The 19,770-nt window shown below is 44.7% G+C and overlaps 1 protein-coding gene across 1 annotated transcript in view; it reads right to left on the bottom strand.

The window, feature by feature from the left end:
• Sfmbt2 (Scm like with four mbt domains 2) overlaps positions 1–19,770 on the bottom strand; it is a 194,296-nt gene that overhangs the window by 121,896 nt on the left and 52,630 nt on the right. Inside the window, 3 exon segments of the mRNA XM_032884847.1 lie at positions 7,681–7,778; positions 13,282–13,528; positions 15,334–15,422. Coding sequence (XP_032740738.1) covers positions 7,681–7,778; positions 13,282–13,528; positions 15,334–15,422 — 434 coding nt within the window.

The following is a 19,770-nucleotide window of genomic DNA, read 5'->3' as shown; positions in this document are numbered from 1 at the left end:
ACACTTTCTTTAAAAATCCATTTGTTTCATAGTGTTCCTTTTTTTATTTGAGGAATGGATTAACACTCATGTACTCATTAGAAAACGACCCACATAATATTAATTTCATCAAGAAATGACATCGGAATGCCAGCATTTATTAAATCAATAGTATTATTATGTTTCAAACTCCATCACACTGATTTGAATTTAGCCAGTGAAATATTTGTAGCAAAAATTTAATGAAAAAAATCTATACGCTTAACAGCAATAAGCTTTTCCATTTTACGCTCACAGCTGTAAAAAGCAATTTTTATCTCCAAGTGGTGCATTCAATCAAGTTAAAAAAATACTAAGGAGAAACGAAGTGCTAGGTATGCCACCCCAGAACCACACAACTCACAAAGGGTGATTACGTCAGGCTACTTTGTGGTTAGGTCCAAAACTCACCCTAAACTGTTGTTTAAAAAAAGGAAGCAAAAATAGAAAAAGAAAGCCACATGTGCATTAGGAATATCTTCCACCGATTAATACCCAGCACCACGAAAGCACTGGGAAGCAGTGAGGTAGAGAATGAGGAGGTAGCTCAAAGGGTAAACAGCTTCCGGTACCATAATGAAGACCTGAGCCCCAATCTCATGACACCCTTTTAAAACCAAGGCGTAGCATCGAATATCTGCAAGTCTGCAACAGGTGGCTCTCAGGAGCTCCCCAGAAAATGACGTCTGGGTTCAGTGCGCAGCCCTCTCTCAGAAAATAAGGTGAGCAATGAAGGCTAACACTTGGTGCCATTGCCGGCCTTCACAACGGCACGCACAGGCGAATGTTAATAGATATGCACTTCCGCATGCACACATAAGCGCACACACATACACAAAAACCACAGCAAAAATATACCTGGTATCCAATTTATATGCATAACTGAACACTGATTTCTGCTATTTTCTTTCTCCTAATACATTAGCTCACTTCCAAGAAGCCAAGGTGCCTTAAAGCACCCAAGGTAACAATCTGGGCAATATGTGCTGAAAGGGGACAAGAATTGGGGAAGGGTGCCCTGTCAGCGTCACACCCACCCTAGCCATCCTGGAGGACACAACTAACCAGAAGCACACCCCTTTGAGATGGACGCCCTAAATACAACTCCACTGTTGCCATGGAAACAGGAGACAAATTCCGAACTATCTTCCTGTAGCAACACCACCTCTCAAGAAGGGAGGAGTTAGCAAGGGACAAGGCCCCACTCAGGTGACTGACTGACTGCACAGACTTTTCAGGACCACTGTAAGTCACAGCTCCCCAAGGACCAACGGCTGAGCCATCCAAGCCCCTCCCACTCCCACTTCTCCGAGGGGGAAAAGGAGAGGCACGGAGACAACGTAATATCTTTGCAGGGTGAGACTGGCAGAAAGTGTTCGTGTCACACAGTCTTCCCATCCAGGGTGGGGAAGGGGAGAAACCCCAAGAGAAGAAAGCCAGTTACAAACACCAACCAAAAGCCCTCAGGACTAAGTGGCCAACGCTGAGCAGATCACAGAGCAGCAGTCAGTCTGATGACGGATGTGCCCGGTACACCTACTCGTTAAAGCGACCACTCAGCCTGGCATCAGGACAGGGAGACAGAACTGTGCGTTACAAATATGCATTGCCCGGTGACATAGCCAACTTCCACACAGAGGACGTAAGTTCCAGGAGAATGAATCTAAGAGTCCCACCTGAGGCAAATCATGCCTATGTTTCCCCGCTGTACAACCGAGAGAGAGGAAACGAAATAGACAATGTGGACACCACAAGCATTGGTGCACAGAAACTCAGTGCCCCCTCCCCAACACCCTCCATGATCATAAAGCCACAAAACAAAAGAAACAAAGCAACACTGGGCTGTGTCTATAATCCCAGCACTCAGTAGCATGAGTTCAAGGGCAGCCCCGGGGTAAATGGCGAGACCCAGTCTCAAACAGATAAAGTTTAAAGAAATTATAGGGTTCAGAATCTTTGGCATGTCCTGAACATATTTTTCTGTGCATGTATGTGCTGTTGTGAGTGTACACACACACACACACACACACACACACACACACACACACACACACACACACGTGCGTGCAGGCCTGATGGAAATCTTTGGAAGCATTCTTTTAGTTCTTCAGGCCCTTCTCTTCCTTTTGGGGTTTTTTTTTTTTCATAGACACCTGGAGCTTTGTTGCCTGACCAGTGAGCCCCAGGGGCCCACAAGCCTCCTTCTCCCCAAGACAGGGACTAATAAGCTTGGACCAACTCTCTCAGCTCTTTCAAATGGCATGGCAAAGTCTTTACCAAGGGATCCCTCACCCCAGCAGCATGAACAAACTCTCAGTCAAGTTAAGGTGTGCATGGAATCTTTCTATAAGAAAACACATGGCCATAACCAGTGATGCCCCTTCGCTCTGTTTATGAAACGTAACAAATTCAGAAGGCAAACAAAAAGAATGGATTCCTGGCACCATATACCAACCTGGATTAGCCACTCCTGTAACTCTATTTACAGACTGCAGAGGCGAAAGGTGCATTTGATTCCCACAGTTACCTAGGTGTACTGTCAGATCTGCTGAACAGCTCTCCACGTCAGAGATGACAGAAAGTGAACCATGCGGGGTCGCCAAGACTAGAAATCTTACTGAACTACAGTCTCGTGATGTCTTATGAAGGACCACCGGCAGAACGGTACCCCTAAATGGTCCTAATTATGGGCCTCAAACGGTTCTATTGCCAGCAGACATTGTAGGCAATGGAATGTCATGGGGTGGGGACCCCATGTCCCTGGTTCTGATCATAAAGAAATGCTGGGCAAATCTTAATACAGAGCATAGAATGCCTGCCAATGGAATAAAAGACTGTGTTGTGGGTTTATACGCTTGCTCTCCCATTTTTTTTGCTATTCTAGAACATAGCCCTTCTATTTATTAAAGACGGGATACTGTAAAACTTGTGTTCCATGAGAAGCAGTCTCCTGCACCTCCTGTTTACCACACATTCTGCCTGCCTGCACAAAAAGGCTGTGTCAAGTGACCCCCACCATCTGGTTTTGAGGAAGAACGTTCTGTGCTGTTCACAGTGTCAAGACCACCGGGAGAATGCCTTTCTCAGAAGACAGCTCCATTGTTAAATTTATGCGCTCAGTCCTAACAGACTTTGTTTTCAGATAAGGTTTCATGTGTCCCGGGCTGGCTTTGAGCCTACTGTGCTGGCCAAGTCTGGTCTAGAGACTCCGTATTCCACTCAAAAAAGCTGAGATTGCAGGCATGTCATATCACACACAGTTTATGTGGTGATGGGACTCGAACTCAGGGCTTGGTGCATGTGAGGCAAGCATTCTACCAATTGAGCCCTGTCCCAAACTCCCAGACTTTTGATCCACTAAGAACCCTGATGAAATCAAAACCCACTGAGACCTCCCTGAGAGCCACAGATATTGAGGAAGAATTGGTCAGACTCAAGAATGAAAGCAATGAAGGTCAAACTTCCCAAACAAATCAGAATCAGAGGTTAGGGAGGTGGCTGAATAGGGCAAGTACTGGTGTCGGAAACTTGAGGACCTGAGTTCTAATCCACAAAGGCTACCAAAACCAAAAAGCTTGGCAAAGCAGAATTGCCCTTATAGTCCATGTTCTGGCACAGCAGGGACAGATGGAGGCCTTGGGGCTCGCTGGCCACCTTGTCTAGCTGAACTGGTGAGGTCCAGGTTCAGTGGGAGACCATGTCTCGAAGCCTATTGGGAAGAGCAACTAAGAACAAACAGAGCATTCGCCCCTGACCTCCTTACATGCGTGCAGGCAAACACATGTGCAGACACACACGAGCTCACACACAGACGGAATACAGGAGAGGTCTTAAAACTGAAAACTGACACACACTAGGTGAGGCGCTGAAGGGGACCCTGAGCTCTCTCAGCGGGAGACAAGCCCTTGACATTTCAAGCGCATGAGTGGTAAGATTTCCTCGAGTGTGGTCTCTGCTTCTGTCAAGCTGAGATGCTTTCCTCAATTTTCAGCTCATCCCTAACATCCTTCTCGCTGTACCCAAGTCATTCCAGTTCCCAGCCACAACTGATGCGGGGGTATTTTCCTTATGAACTGGAAGACAGCTGTGACTTCATCCCACGAATCGCCCGAAGAAAGGGGCTGGCTGCACGGAATGAGATCCATTGCATCAAAATGCCTATTTCATCTAAAGTGTAAAAAAATAATCAATAGAACGGCCCGGAAAGACTGCTCGTCTGTCTCACAACAGCGGAAGACGATGCAGTTTTCTGTAACAACATGCATCCCAAATGAGTCACTGCTGAATTCAAACATACATATCCAGTACTATAATGGCAGAAACAGAAGTAGAGTCCTGCTCCCTGACAAACACTGATGACAGTGGAGACAGACAGACAGACACACATACACCATCATCACCACCACCACCACCATCACCACCATCACCACCACCACCACCACCACCACCACCACCACCACCACCACCACCATCATCATCATCATCATCATCATCATCATCATATGTCTATGACAACTGATCAGGGCTGGAGCAATGGCTCAGTTGGTAAAATACTTGCTGTGCAAGCATGAGGACCTGAGTTTAGATTCCCCACACCCATGTAAATTGTCAGACCAGGCAGTCGCCTCTCGGTCTTACAGAGATGTGCAAGAGAAAACTGCAGGGACTCTTGAAAACACATTTGAGAGAAAGAAAAATAGGAAGCGACCACGAAGACAATCTGACCCTCATCGCACGTGTCCCTGTAACTCCTTTGATCAAAATTACCTCTGTGTGTGCAAGAGCTTGTCCCCTTCGGGCTCCTATCTCCTAGATTAGCACATTAGCTCTAATGCAATGGCCAGTGTCATTACAGGGAAAATGTGGAAGGACACAAACTGACAATTAAGGGCATGTGAACATGGGAAGGTAGAGGCAAGAGTGGACTAGTGTCACTACAAACCAAGGGATTTTGGGCTTGACAGGTGGCCCCAAAAGATGGGCAGACCGCCGAACATGTCTCTTCAGGTGGATTCTGAAACCACTCACAATCTGACTTAAATTATAATCTACAGAAGTACAAGAGACTATGTTGTCTAGACTTACGCTAAGACTCACTCGATCGGTAGCGATCCTTACAGTAGCCTTAGGGATAAAACTTCCCAAGACTTACAAATCACAAATTAAATATAGACTTCATCCTAATAAGATTACCCTGCCCGTTTCTCTTCCATGAAGTGAAATCAAATTTATGAAAGGATCTCACGCATTTTGAGAACACAGACACTCACTGCCACCAGCTTGTATTTGTCAAGTGCCTACCGTATCCATACTCCTGCCTTGTGCTAAGCCCCAAAGTAGCATTGCTACCAACTCTTACTGTGATGGTTGGTTATAGGAAAATGATGAAAAGATAGTAGTTCTGAGATGGTAATATATCTAAAAAGTAGTCTGAATTCTCATAGGATGTATTGAAGGTAAAGAAAGAAGATGATTATGTTTTAAAAAGTATAGACCGACTTAAATTAAATCCTGGAATCAGGGCAACAAGACATAATGGTCTTTTGCAGAGAGTAGCTGTTCAATAAATGTTTAATGAATCAGTTCCTTTTTAATTAAAAACAGATCAAGATTATTAATGCTTCTGCCTTTCAAGTCTTAATGTTCACAATTCTAAGTACAGTTATATGTTCAATTAATCTATAAGTATATTAACTCAGAATTTTTAAATCTAGTGAGTTAAACGTATGTGGTCCATTCAAGAAACTGTTAATTTATTTGACAAATAGTTATTAAGTGGTGGGAATTATGTTTCTAACCATGCACACAACATATAGCCCTTTTCTTCCTGGAGCTTCCCATTAGGCCAAATCACACAAATGACCATGTATCATTGTGGCACACGGGATGCCACAGAAACTGATCCTGGGACCTTGTTGGGATTGGGAACCCAGGCCAGGAACACAGGTACAGAATTCCTTAGAGGATTTATATTTGCAACTGGAAGATGAATGCTAATTTGACAGAAAGAACAACACAGGTACAAAGGGAAGACCATAAAAAGACCCAGGTGATGGTACCTGGGACCCCAAGGAGACTCTTCACTGCACGAGACGCCAAGGGAAAGCACCGATGAGGCGGCCATGTTTAGGAAGAAACCCTCAACAATAAAGAGTTCCGAGAGCAACAACAGCAGACTAAGGCTTCTGCCAAAACCCACCTTAAGTTTATGTCCTAAACAATAAGTCTAACTACAGTACAGGGGAGTTTTGCTTGTTTGGTTTGTACAAGATGATCCCACTACACAGCCACCAGGGGGTGGGGAAAATGAAAATAGCAGACAGACTAACAAGGACCTGATTTAACCGGTTCAGCAAACCCAACACTGAGCAGAGGGGCCCAGAGTGAACCCCATCAACAGTGCAGACTCTTCACCAGCTGTCTGGGGAAGCAAAGGCCAGCAAGGTCTCACCAAGTATGCTCAGTTAGAGCCCTGCCGGATCTCAGGAGCGCACCCCAAAAGACCAACACCCTCTCCCGATCCTCTCAGAATAGGAGGGCGATGCCTAAGCTGGCCGAGGGATTTTAAGAGTTGAGAGTTTGATCCTCCATTCTGTAGGAGGATCTGGCAAAGCCCTGTATGTAGCAGACATTCTAGACAAAGTCTCATCAGCTGTTGAGAAAACCGAGTCTTAAAAAGATATACCAATCTCCTCGCCACTGGCTAGGCCGGCGCTGGAGTGAGCTCGTGTACTCTCGTTCTTTGCTTTCCCATGGTGTCTCCTTCTTGGCTTTCTTCCCCCACCTCCCTTCAATCCTTCTCTCTCCCCACAGCACCCTCTACTTCTCTCTACCTCCCAAGTGCTAAGATTACAAGTGTGTGTCACGTGTCCCCCTTTTACATGAGTCCTAAGGGAATCAAACTCAGGTCCTCATGCTAGTGAGGCAAGTGTTTGGCCCGCTGTAAGCTGTCACCACTGCCCCTATTTTTAATCCCTTCAAAGAAGCAAAAACACAAACCAGTCGAATTAGACAGTGTAGTTTCTCCTCTCACTTCAGTAGGGAATAGGGGGATAAAAGTGGGATTTTCATCACAGAGAAGAATAAACAAAAATATTTTAACCAACATCCTATAATATGAATATTTATGAATAAATCATTTTAAAAATAGTGCTGGGAAGCAGACACAATTTTCAGAGTTTAAAATGGAAATGGGCAAAGAGGGCAGGACAAAATTTGCTAGACAAAAATTTTCCTTTTCTTTTTTCCAAATCTGGGTATGTGGTATGTGTGTGCAGAATAGGCATACATGTACTGCCTGTGCCCACGTGTGTGCATGCAGATACGATGACGCCAGAGTATGTCTGTGCAAACAAGAAGACACCCTCAGGTGTCAGCCTAGACAATGTCGTTTGCTCACAGTGCCCCATGCCTGGTCAACTGGCCTAGGAGTTTCCAGAAATCCTCTGGTCTCTACCTCCCTTTTCACCTCATCCTAGGGGTACCGCAATTACACACTCAGCTTTTACAGAGGTGCTGGGGATCCGAACTCAGGACCTCGTGCACAAACCTGGCTAGAGCATCCCCACTGCCACTTCCACAACTCTTCAATGGTTTGGTTTATATTCGAAAAGGAGGAAGGGAGAGAAAGAGAAAGAGACATTGACCAAATTCGCCACTCACCTTAAATACTTCCATTGGAAGGGGACTCTCTGCAGCGGCAAGCAAGGCTTTTTCTAGTGCACATTTCCATTCAAAAGGCAACTTCAGATAATAAAGTTCTGTATCAAGGGCAAGCCACAAAGAAGTTAGCAACAGTAGCTCTGTTAGCTGGCTTTTTCCATTTTATCTTCCCACAGTTCTCGGCAAGTGTCAGCCGCTCGTGCTGCCCTGAAAGCAGCCACCTGCGAAAGGGATTCTCTGAAATTAAAGAGCTGCTATTGGAAATAGAGAATTTTAACAGGGCTCTTCCACAGAGAACATTTGTATGCATCTTGTTGGCCTTCTGTACATAATTTAACGGCATTAATCACATCAGCAAGACGTTCCATCATCTGCAGCCACGATTCCATGTGTCACCTAAAACCTCCTCCCGCTGATGGAGAACTCACTTGTTGATAAGCGTCAAAGCCCTGAATAGCTCTTGTTATCACAACGCGTTTGCCACTAAGTCTCAAAGCTTGCGTATGCTAAAAAATAGTAGTCCGTATAAGCCAGAAAAATTATTAAAAGCTAAATTAAAATATACAAACCAAGATTTATATTTATACTTGAAATGTTCCTACCACATGTCAGCCATATTTCCCCCCCCCCCAGGCATTGGAGGAGAGGAAAGATTTACACACAAAGGTTATCCAGTCTGCATGCAAAATTAAAAGGAAAAAAAAAAAGCTGACTGCAGTTTTCACGTGTTGCTGAAACTGTAAGGGAATTTTATGACCTGATCACAACAGATTTAAGACCTTATCAAAATAGGATTTGTGGAGGCTCTCACTGGAAGTAGATGTGTTTATATCATCCCTATATCAACCCTGGCTGCCTCAGACAGACTGTTAGAATATGAATATGAATTTAAGCACACTTAAAAGGCAACACTAAACATTTGGGCTATATTTTTAACTTCTTACATGTCTGCTTTTCAGCAAGAAGACATATATTTGGATCCCTGAGGCTTCGAACCTCACCTTGAGCTTGAAGCTCCTTTATGTAAGCAGTTTACTTAGGGTTTTTCTGGTGGTGAAGGGGGGGGATGCTATAATTATAGTTGGTGAAAGGTTTTACCGGACTTAGCCAAGTCACCAACTCACTGTCTCTTGTCATTGTACAGAGGCTGATTTTGGATATAGTATCTTCTATTTGTCTAATAGTTTTTCTAGCATTTCACCTAGAACTTTCTCTCACAGATTTTTTCCCCCTAATCTGGCATTTTTTATGTAGAAACAAGAAGACACGTGATTTTCCTTAGCAATGGTCTCCTTTCCTTCAAACTATACAATCCAACTGTGAGTTCGTGTGTGAGCTTCCTTCCTTGTGTTGCTTTTGTTGAGTCATAGAAATGAGAAAGGTGAAATCTAATCCCACGACAAGGCATGCTCTTCTCTGCAAACTAAACCCAGTCGGGGCAGGCTCCTCTACCACCCGTGCGATGGAACACCTCCGAGGTGTGATACACAGAAAACAATGTCCCCTGTGTGTGTGTTTCAGGAGACAGAGACACCCTGGGTACACCAGCGAATTTATGGACAATAAACAGCTCCATTAAAAGGACATAAAACATGTCCTCAAAGTGACCTGCACTGCAGGGAATTTAAAACTGTTCATCAGACCCCATTTACCGGTCGCGGGAAGTCGTAAACAATTAAAAAGATGGCCCTCGCTCATCTGTAACCAGGGGTCTACGGGAAAGTGAGGAGACCTCCCTTTAGGCAACAGTTTGGAAAGCTCTGGTAGAGAGGGTGGCAGAAAGCAACCATATCACCATATATAAACAAATAAATAAATGACTATAAACAGAGGCCATGTAGAAGCCATGGTCAGCCCTCTTTTCCTGCGTCTACTGACCACCGTGAATCAGTTCCCTCCTTCCCTACCAGGTCCTCACCAGTGAGGAAAGATGGACCAATGGTTATTAAGAGATAAGAAGTATTAGGAAACGTTAGGAACTAAATCTGGGTCCTCCTGAATGTCCGTGTAGAACCTCAGCTCTCCAGTGTGACATCTGGTGGAGATGAGGGTTAAGAGGGGTCTGCTGTGATGGCCATTAGGGGGAAGTTAGTGTGCGTGCTCTAATGAACTCTGCGGAGAGCCAGCTAGATAGTGGCCACTTGGAAGCCAGGAAAGGAAGCCTCCCCAAATCCCCAGAGAAGCTGGCACTCTTGTTTCAGCTTCCCAAACGTTAGAATCATGATAAAATAAATGTCAACTGTTTTAAGCAACCCTGACTGTTGCGTTTCTGTCAACATCAACTCTTTAGAAAACAGAAACGGTTTAAGCAAGAAGCACTTCAGTTCTACCCAGAAACTTCCAGATTCCAGAACCAACCTAGTTTTTGTTTTTGTTTTTAATTTTTGAAAGGGTTGATTTCTTTTTGAAAGAAATTAACATAGGAGAGGTCAAAAAAGGGGAAGTGGACCTGGGGAAAGGTAGAATTTTGTTTCCTTGGCTTCTGTAAGTTCCAAACACCTATCATGTCTTCTAAACAACCACAGACAAAAAAGCAAACGGGGTTTACTCAACCTATCACTGACTTCATGAACTTCTTGAAAAGGCAAAGGCTAGTTGCAATACTCTGGACATAGCTTAAATCAGATAACAATCGTTTGGTGTATCCAACACGCTCAGCGCAATGGCATAATTGTTCCCACACTGCAGCAGGGGGTGCCTTCACTTGCTTTCAGGTACAGGAGTCCAGCCAGACATGGAATGCCCCACGAGGCTAGGTCCTCAGAAGGGGGCAGTAGAAAATCCAGTATATATGCGAGAGTTCCCAACAAAGAGAGTCTCAGTCACTACCTGTTTCTGTTCTCTCCGTTCTAGGAAGAAAATGTCCCTTTAAAAAGTAGAAGACAGAGAGTGGGGATTATTGATAACGGTGGGGACGCACTAGCGACATGCATGAGAAAGGGAATCTCTTAAGCGTGCCACTTTCCACAGCCCTCCTCACAACATACATTTGGGCTATGGAATTTCTCACAATGCCTTTCACCTCTGCAACTCCACTCTTCTCCCTCAGATCTTGATGCTGGGTAATTTTGCAGTGGTTTATTAGTGACTGGGAATAAGGGAAAATCAGCCTAATATTTTCTATACTATCTGAGATTTTATTCACAATATCACTTCAGTTCAGAAAATGGCACTACCATGTAAGTGGCACCAGGTACCCTGGGATCTGAAATTAATTCACACAAATCTTAACATATCGGGTTCTGTCCCCATGTGTCAAATTGCAATAATCATTGTCTCTTTTCTCAGGGGGGAGACTATTTCACTGAATGAGGTAACAGAACCCACTTTTCATCTCGGAAACTTCTGTAAATGAGTGACATTTTGTCTTTTGCTTTCTCTCTCCCTATACAACCATTTGTGCCAAGTTTGGGGAAACGGACTCTCGGCAAATCACTTTTCCTGTCTTAAGACAAATTCATAAGTTCTTCTGTAAAATCAACATTATGTCCAGAGATACGAGGACAGATAGAGCAAGTTATTTGTGCTTTGTAAAGATAGAGACGTCCCACCCAAAAACTGAGAAACACTCAGCAGCAAATGTCTCTTAAAGGGAGATTTTCCCTCCATTCAAGCATTGGAGCTGTAGTCCGGGATTTCATAGGGGGTGGGGGGAAGAACAAAGAACATAAGAAGCGACTAGAAATGCTTTGCTTTACTATAAATCCTGGCACTGGCAAGGATAAGTTCCTTGTGGAATTTATAAAGCAATTAGGCGCTGGGCTGAGATTTACACAGCGGCGCTTTCTCCACAAGTAAATTTCTCCTGCCAGGTTATGAATCCCGAGGCAAACCCAAGCTCAGGGTCTTCTCACAGCATGGACAGGACCTCTGTTTGTTACCCCACCAAATGCTTAAGGTCTAAAGGGATTTCTCCGCTGCTCGTGAGGATGTCGACAGCAACAATACGGCTATTATAAAATGCCAGGTTCTATGTCTAAGCTCCTGTCAGATTCAACACGGATGAACATACGTGGAGTCCAGCACCAGGAAATGTCCCACAATCAAAGCTCTCAAGGGACAGGTAAGGTAAATACACCTTCGCCCTTTCGGGTACACGAGACTCACGCTGGCAACCAACACGGGAGCAAATTTAATGAAGCAGAGGATCAATTACTCCCTCTAAATATACCTGTAAGGCTAACCACAAAATAAATATCTGTCAGGAGGAAATATTTCTTCATTGGCATGCTTAAACGCGTGCACAATGTGACATTTTTGTTCTGAGGTTTTTCACCAAAGTGTCGGTAACAGTAATAGGTCAGCAGCGGCAGTAAGATGCGCTGAGCCCAGGACCTGGCAACCCCCAGGCTGAGCCCTACAGGCTGGCAGGGGGGGAGGGGGTTGATGAAGAAGCTGCTTAACCTCGGCCACAATTCTTTGAATGGCTGGAGAAAGAGATCCACACCAAACAGACGTCGCATTTTAGGAATCAAAATAAACAACATAACAGATGAAGAAATAGAATCACACAGAATATAATAAATATTTACGAATGACTATCCTGTAAATGGGAGATTTTTTGGGAATAGTTACATCTGTCAGAGGGCAGAACACGCTGTCCCTGTGAAGCCTATGCAAAGCCATTTGCCGGTACACTTGAAGCTACTTACAATTAATAACTTGCTTGATAGGGAAAAAAAAAGAACAGATTAATTCTTCATTCCAGCTTTCTTAGCTATATAATGATGAGTAAGTTACAGGAATTTTTTATAGACAGATAGATAGGTAGGTAGGTAGGTAGATAGATAGATAGGATAGATAGATAGATAGATAGATAGATAGATAGATAGGTAGGTAGGTAGGTAGATAGACAGACAGACAGATATGAGTGGGTGGTGTCTGGTTGCATAAGTGGATGCAAAGGTAGCAGGCCAATGCGTGGTATTACAGACGAATCTGGGCAAATGAATGACTAGAGATGGGCAGAAAGAGTGATCAACGGCCAGTATAAATGCAGAAATGGATGCAGAGCTGGGTAAGTGGTTAAGTGGGGGATGGGGAACTGGACACCAAGAGAGGAGAAAGAAAGGCAGGAGAGGAAAGTATGAGAGAGGACAGATCACACAAATGGATACATAGCTGCATACTGCATAGCTGCATTCTGCATAGCTGCATACACAGGTGGGTGCAGGGGGTGATGGACGGCTAAATGTGGTCAGAAGAAGGGGTAGATGGGTGAACAGTAAACAGGCAGTCAAGAAGATGGGCATGCAAACAGGGATTGTGGAATATGCTTCCAAGACCACGATCCCTAGGGAATGGAGAGACTATGCTAGAACCCCAGCCGATCACCCCTTTCGTTCGTTCATTTCCGAGCCAGTGACCCCACAGGAATGGGACCAGCTGATGGAGCTGGCTGATGTTGCTGAGTCCTACGGCACCACGCTCTCCTCTGAGAACGCTTCTCATCAGTCTCTTGGATTTTATTCTCTGTCCAAAAGACTCCGACATTAACACACCTAAGGTCCATATACTGGCATGTAAAAGACGCACGAGCGGGTGTGTCCCGAGACATCACAAGCACGTCAAGGAGAAAGAAAAGCAAACGCCGCCTCTCACCTGAAGGTGGATCCATTCTGTAATTTTTTTCTTGACACCAACCAATTGGTCGAAGTCTGTAATCCAAGTAAAATAACCACCGGTCATAGGATTCAGTGTGCTCCAGTCCCACATAGCGAAGGCGTAATCTTCCTCCGACATTTTCAATCACACTAACTATCCAGTACTGAAAGGGATTCTGAGAGTCCTGCAGCTCTATTAAGGAATCAACTGTAATGAGGTCTACTGGGCCTTTCCCTCGCAGAGGCTGTTCAAACAGAAGCAAAACTCTGTATTTTAAACTTGATATTTCAAGGTTCTCATGGAAACAGTTGACAATAAATGATAATCATTGTTTTTCTCACACCAATTGCCAAACATCACCCCCACCCCCATCCTCTGCACAACCATCACCCCCTCATCACCCTTTCCTCACTCGCACACGTCCACATACCAACACCATTTCCAACAGCAAAATTCACAGTTAAATAGAAAACAACAGTTTATGCCATCATTTTAATCAAACAAATTAACCTTCCCAAATAAAACTGCATTTATTAGGGATTAGCATTTTTTTTTAGTAAAATTATTCTCAGATGCACCAGATAACGAAAAGTCTATTTTTTTTTCAAATTGACAGATATATCTAAGATAGGGCTATAAATGTATACCATGACTTCTTAAGAGAAGTTCACCTTATGGTGTCATCTAACAGTAGCCAGCACTTTATCATATACAGATTAGCCTGCAGATGTGTGCAGGTGACATGTCTGAGACACATTTATGCACGCATGGAGGTCAGAGGGTAACCATAAGTGCTGCTTCTCGGCCATCTTTTACCGTTTTTGAGAGGGACAGGGTCTCTGGCTGGCCTGGAACATGGGATTATGCTAGACTGGCCAGCCAGTGAATCCCAGGTATCTGCCTGTCCCTGCTTCCCCAGTGGTGGGATTATAAGAGCAGGCATTTTTTTTTTCTTTCTAACATTTGACTATATTATGTGAGGTTTTTCTACTGCTTTGCTTGGGCATTGGTTTGGAAAACCTGTAAGTTCGGCCCTTTCTGAGTAACCTTCTTCTTGGCATGTGAAGAGGGTCCCTCTAGCCGGCTACTTAGGTGAACATGTTTAACAATTAACATGGTGAGGCAACTCGCCCCTGAATAGATAGATGACTGATCATCACTGTGGTCTTTTAACCCAATGGTCGAAAACAGCCATTCAGATAAACATATCAGGAAAAACCAACATAAAACATTTGCATATGCCATATCACATGGTAGCTGTCATAAGTATTAATACTTTTGCCAAGGAAGAAAATAAAGGTTAAAATAATAATAATAATAATAATAATAATAATAACAACAACAGTAACAATAATGAAAATATGCATCCCAGTAATTCATTTAGGATCCCCCTTTCCAGGGTACCCTTGAGACAGAGTTGGTAATTTAATAATTACATACGACATATTGCCTTTGTCTTCCTGTTCAGGTACATATAAGAATTAGTAATGTTTCATTGTCACATTTTCAGACAAACCATCAAGACTTGGTCAAATTCTTCAGCTCCTATGCCTAAAATCTGCCTGAGCCACACTCCAATACAGTCAGCCATATCTCCTTTTGTTTTATGGAGATTGCTAATCGATAGTCTTGGGTAGCGCATAGGTGGGAGCGATTACGCACTCCAGATGAACAATGAATGGTGTTACTTATTAATGGGCTCTAGGAGACAACAGTAAGCAGATAAACATGCTTACACATCACCTGCCACCAAGTTATCCTACAAGGTAAGGCTTGAGGGTGATGGGAAAACATTCTGATACATGGTTTTAAAATGAGCTGGAACAGGGAAAACTTCCCAATTACTGACTATAATACAGGAAAGCATCAGTCTGTAGCACTCAAATCCGTCACCTATGGAATTCAGTTAATCAACAGGAAGTTATGCTGTGAGAATAAAAACATCTGTATCCACATGTATCCGCAGAAGGATATACGCGAAGGTGCCACTAGACATCCCGGGACCGGGGTGCTTCAGGGCTATAAAAGATCATTAATATCAATACATACACCTTCCAGAAGGCTTGCAGGTGCTGTCCGGGAACCAGTCAATTCTTGTATGAGGAATTCCTCCCAGTCGGCATACTTCTCTTTGATAGCTAGCAAGAGAAGGGAGAAAAAAACAAACACTTCAACACATCAGTGGCATATCGCAGGTTTCTGTTCCTTAATGTCACTCCAGTATGGTTTGGTGTTTTGTGTTTTTTTTTCCCTGAATTTTACGCCTGATGATTAAGCAGAGAGAAGGAGATTACAGCCGCAGACCTCTTATCAAGTATAGGCTTCATACCTTTGTACACCTGGGCATCTAGAGAGAGAAAGAATCTATGGCTCTCACTGAGGACTTACATCTACTTAGACACCCGTCTCAAGCAGCAATAAAGACATGGCAGCAGTCTGGAAAGTTCCGAAAGAACACAGGAGAGCGACATTGCTCAGTGGGAAAACACAACTAAGTCCTGAAGTACAGAACAGGCTTAGAGAGTGGGCTGGAAAGGGGACGGGGCTCAAGGAAGAGGGAACAGTGTATGCTAATGAGGGTGACTGCAGGACGAGAAGAAGGGGCGGGGAGGGGCGGGGCGAGCATACCTCCCTGAGAACTGGCATTCAGAGGAGAGCCGGGGACCTCAGCACAGAGACTTCATAAAGTGGAGGTCTCTGTCTGAGAACAGCAATTGTACAAGACTACAGACGTCTGAACAAAAACAAAGACTATAAAAGAGGAAGAGCGGGTGCTTCTGTGTCTAGGTACGAAAGCCTACACTGGATAGCAAGGCATACAGCGATGGAAAAATGAAAGGCATTGGAGACATCATCTGAAAAAGGCAGACAGGATGGTGGGGCGGGGAGTGCTCGTTCTGTACAGCAATTGCCATGAACACATGAGGACTTGAGTTCCATCTCCAGAACCATAAAAAAGACAAAAGGGAAAAGGTAAAGGGAGGGGGAAAGAGAGGAGAGGGGAGGGAACTGGTGTGGTAGCAAGTACTAGTAGCCTGGCACGGGGAGGTGGGACCTGGGGTCCTGAGGACCACAGGTAAGTGCCAGCACCCATACAGGGCAGTTCAGAACTGAGCTCCACTTCAAGGGTTCCAACAACTTCCTTGCCCTGTCTGTTTGCACTGCCTCTCTCTCTCTCACTCTCTCTCTCTCTCTCTCTCTCTCTCTCTCTCTCTCTCTCTCTCTCACTCACACACACACACACACACACACACACACACAAAATATTTTTAAAGTTTCCACAAAGTCTTAACAAAACTGGCATCAGAATGGGGCCCGTGAGCAACCCCATCTCTGACCATCATGAACATGCATGTCATGTAACAGTCGCCCAGCACCTATCAAGTCCCAAATAAAAAGCATCACCATGTTCTGCACCTACAACGATGGAAAGTAAAGTTCTGGGTCCCAGGCCTGCCTCTTACTTCTTTTACGCCTAGGGTCCCCATGCCCCATCTAGAATACAATTTTCTTTACTGTAAAAATGCACGAACATCTGGAAATACAAATGTTAATATGTGGAGGACAAATGATTTTTCAGGAGCTCTGTTGCCATCAGTAGAGAATATAATAATTGCTGTTTGCAATGCTATAGCCTTTCTTTTTAAATAATTTGGTTCTTTTTCTCACAGTGATGAAGGATTAAGCCCAGAGCCTCAAAAATGCTCTGCCACTAAGCTACGTCCCCAGTCAACTACACCATTAGCCCAGCTGCACGGCTAAGGCTACTGAGACGAGGCGTGAAGACACACGCAGTAAATTGACTGATGCTTGCACTTCCCTTGTGCTTTGTCCACAAAGACCTCCTGTTTACACTGTTTTTATCCTCCACGAGGCCGCTCTGAACAAATACAGAAGAAGAAAATCCGCTGCAAGCCTCCAAGCATTCCGACCCTCCATTTTTTGTAAATAGATGGCACAGTCCTAGACAGGAGATACCTATCTACTAAAAAAATGTCAAGATTAGGGCAAAGTATACAACTGTGTTCGGAAAACATGGATTCTGCCTCATATCACAACACAAATAAAGCAATAAGGGGGCCCCGGGCTTCACAGAATTTTTGTCTACACACAAGAGGAGACAATTCATTTTTCTCTTCGGGGCTGTCTCTGATAAATATGTAGTCCACGTTATCATTCATGTTAAATTCTGAAGTATGCAAGCAACCCTGAAATCTGAATTGTCCCAAGGACTAGAGAAGCGGGGAGGTGAGTAGAGAGTGCTGAAAGCTGCCCCTGGTGGGCCCTGGGCTACTGAGGCCTTCTGTCTTCTTCCATGTTTCTTTCCATGGAGCCCTCAGAAGGGATCCTGAACATCCCGGAAAGTGAACGAAAGGCAGATCTGTAGTCTGCTGAGAGACACTGACTACCTTCACTTAAAAACAGCAGTGGGACAGTTCTCAGAAATTTTGTGCCATTTAAGAGAATTATTTCAGTCACCATTTGGCCTTCGAAGGTCTAAAGTCTCAAACGAAGGACAAGTCTGTCCTTAGAAACACCGCCACTGCGGGACATGGATCCTACAGAACACCACAGGCTGCCCTCTGGCCTCCGCAGGTGTGGACACAGTCATGCCAAACACATACAAGAACCCCCCCCCCAGCCCTGGACTCTCTCTCTACCTTTTTTTTTCTTCTCTCTCAATAAGTAAACAGGAAATTTCGAATGAGTAAATCCCTAAGGACCTGTCCTCTGTGACCCTTAAAACAAAGCAAAAGTTCGGCCACAGCGCATCAGGAAATACGACGGGGTAAGGCTCACAGAAGGGCTAGAACGTGTAAAGGAACACGCCCACCGCAGTGCTGCTGCCACGCAGTGATGTCGAGCGCTGACTATAAATCCTGCCTGCTTAATCACATCAGTGGAGCTCATGTGCACTAACACATGTGGCCCACTGGAAACGGCCAGCTGCAATCGGAGCGTGCACAATCTCCCCGAGCTTCCTTCTCTCGATCACAGGAGAACACGTTATGTTTGGGGGGGGGGTGAAGAGGCTTTGCACTAACAATTATTTTTCAGCAACGAAAATGTAACAGATATTAACTGACGCTTTTCTTCTCGCTAACACTAACCAGACCGGACCAGACGAGATTCGCAGTTGGCAAAGGAAAACTCTCAAGTCAGCCGCAGAAGCAGCGACTCATCAGCTTCTGTGGTACAAACAATTCACGCCAGATGAGGGAGAGGAACACATTTCCCAATCACTTCGCAACTATTATTTCCTCAGCCAAGGGAAGATGGGGCAATTTGAGCTTTAAAACACCAAAACAAAGATAAGGGAACCCAATCGCTCCCTGTAGAGACGTTGTCTCTAAGTACAACCTAACATCCACTTGTCCAAGAATCGTAAGCTCTTAGCAACCAAATCCAGAGATGGCTACAGCTACGGCCAGTGTCTCAAGCTAACATTACTGCTATTTGAGGCCAGACGATTCTTTTGTTGGTGGCAGGAAGCTGTCCTGTGTGCTGCATACACTTGGCAGTATCCTGAAACTCTCCTATTAATGCCAGGAATACCTCCCCGTGTTGTGACAACATAACTCGTTTCCAGAGAATTTCAAAGGTAACTAGGTGGCAAACCTTCCCCAATTGGAAACCAATGGTTCAGACAGAGCACTAGGGAAATAGCTTCAAACATATATATTAACATAATGGTCCGACTGCTCTCCAGCCAAATAGCACAGCTTTATTACATCCTTAGAAACGCCTCTCCAGGGCTGGGGAGAAAGCTCAGTTGGTAATAGTTTGCCACACAAGCAAGAAGGCCTGCTTTCAAGTTACAGAACTCACAGGCAAAGCGGAATAGAAACACCCATCTATAATCCCAAAGTGGAGGTCCACGAGAAGGAGAAGCCCTGGGGTCCTGCAGCAGTCGGTATAGCTAAACCCATGAGCTTCAGACTCAGGGGGAGACCCTGTCTCTGAACACAAGGTGGTGAAGGGATCACAGACGATGAGACACCAATTCCACACATCCCTAGCACACACACGCGCACTTGCACCTGCATATACATCTGCATACGTGTATATACGTATACACCACGTACACACGCAGAAGAAATGCCTCTCTAACTGGCACACACCGTAGGCCAGAACGGACAACGCAAAGACTGGAGAAATGTCAGGAGCTGAGTACTCACAAGAACAAGAGGACACGTCCAACGCCTGCCCATCTTGTGCCACTGACTGTGCCCGTCCGTACAGATGAATCCAGAGGACACTCTCACTGTCCTGGACTCCCACAACGGAAGAGGCAGTAGGCGACTGACTAACATACTATGTGGTACTCAAGGCACTTCAATAAAGGAGGTGGCCCACTCCAATCTTCAATACAGAAGAGGAGTGGGATTGACAGGCGCACGGGATAACCCCTGGAGTCACCGCCATTTGCTTTGGGCTTCTTCCTTCCCTGGGTCGATCTTCCCTGACATTTTCTACTTTTTTTCC

The sequence above is a fragment of the Rattus rattus genome, chromosome 14, assembly GCF_011064425.1.
Source record: "Rattus rattus isolate New Zealand chromosome 14, Rrattus_CSIRO_v1, whole genome shotgun sequence".
NCBI lineage: Eukaryota > Metazoa > Chordata > Mammalia > Rodentia > Muridae > Rattus > Rattus rattus.
The sequence above is the reverse complement of the archived record's forward strand: the minus strand, read 5'-3'. Positions and strand labels throughout refer to the sequence as shown.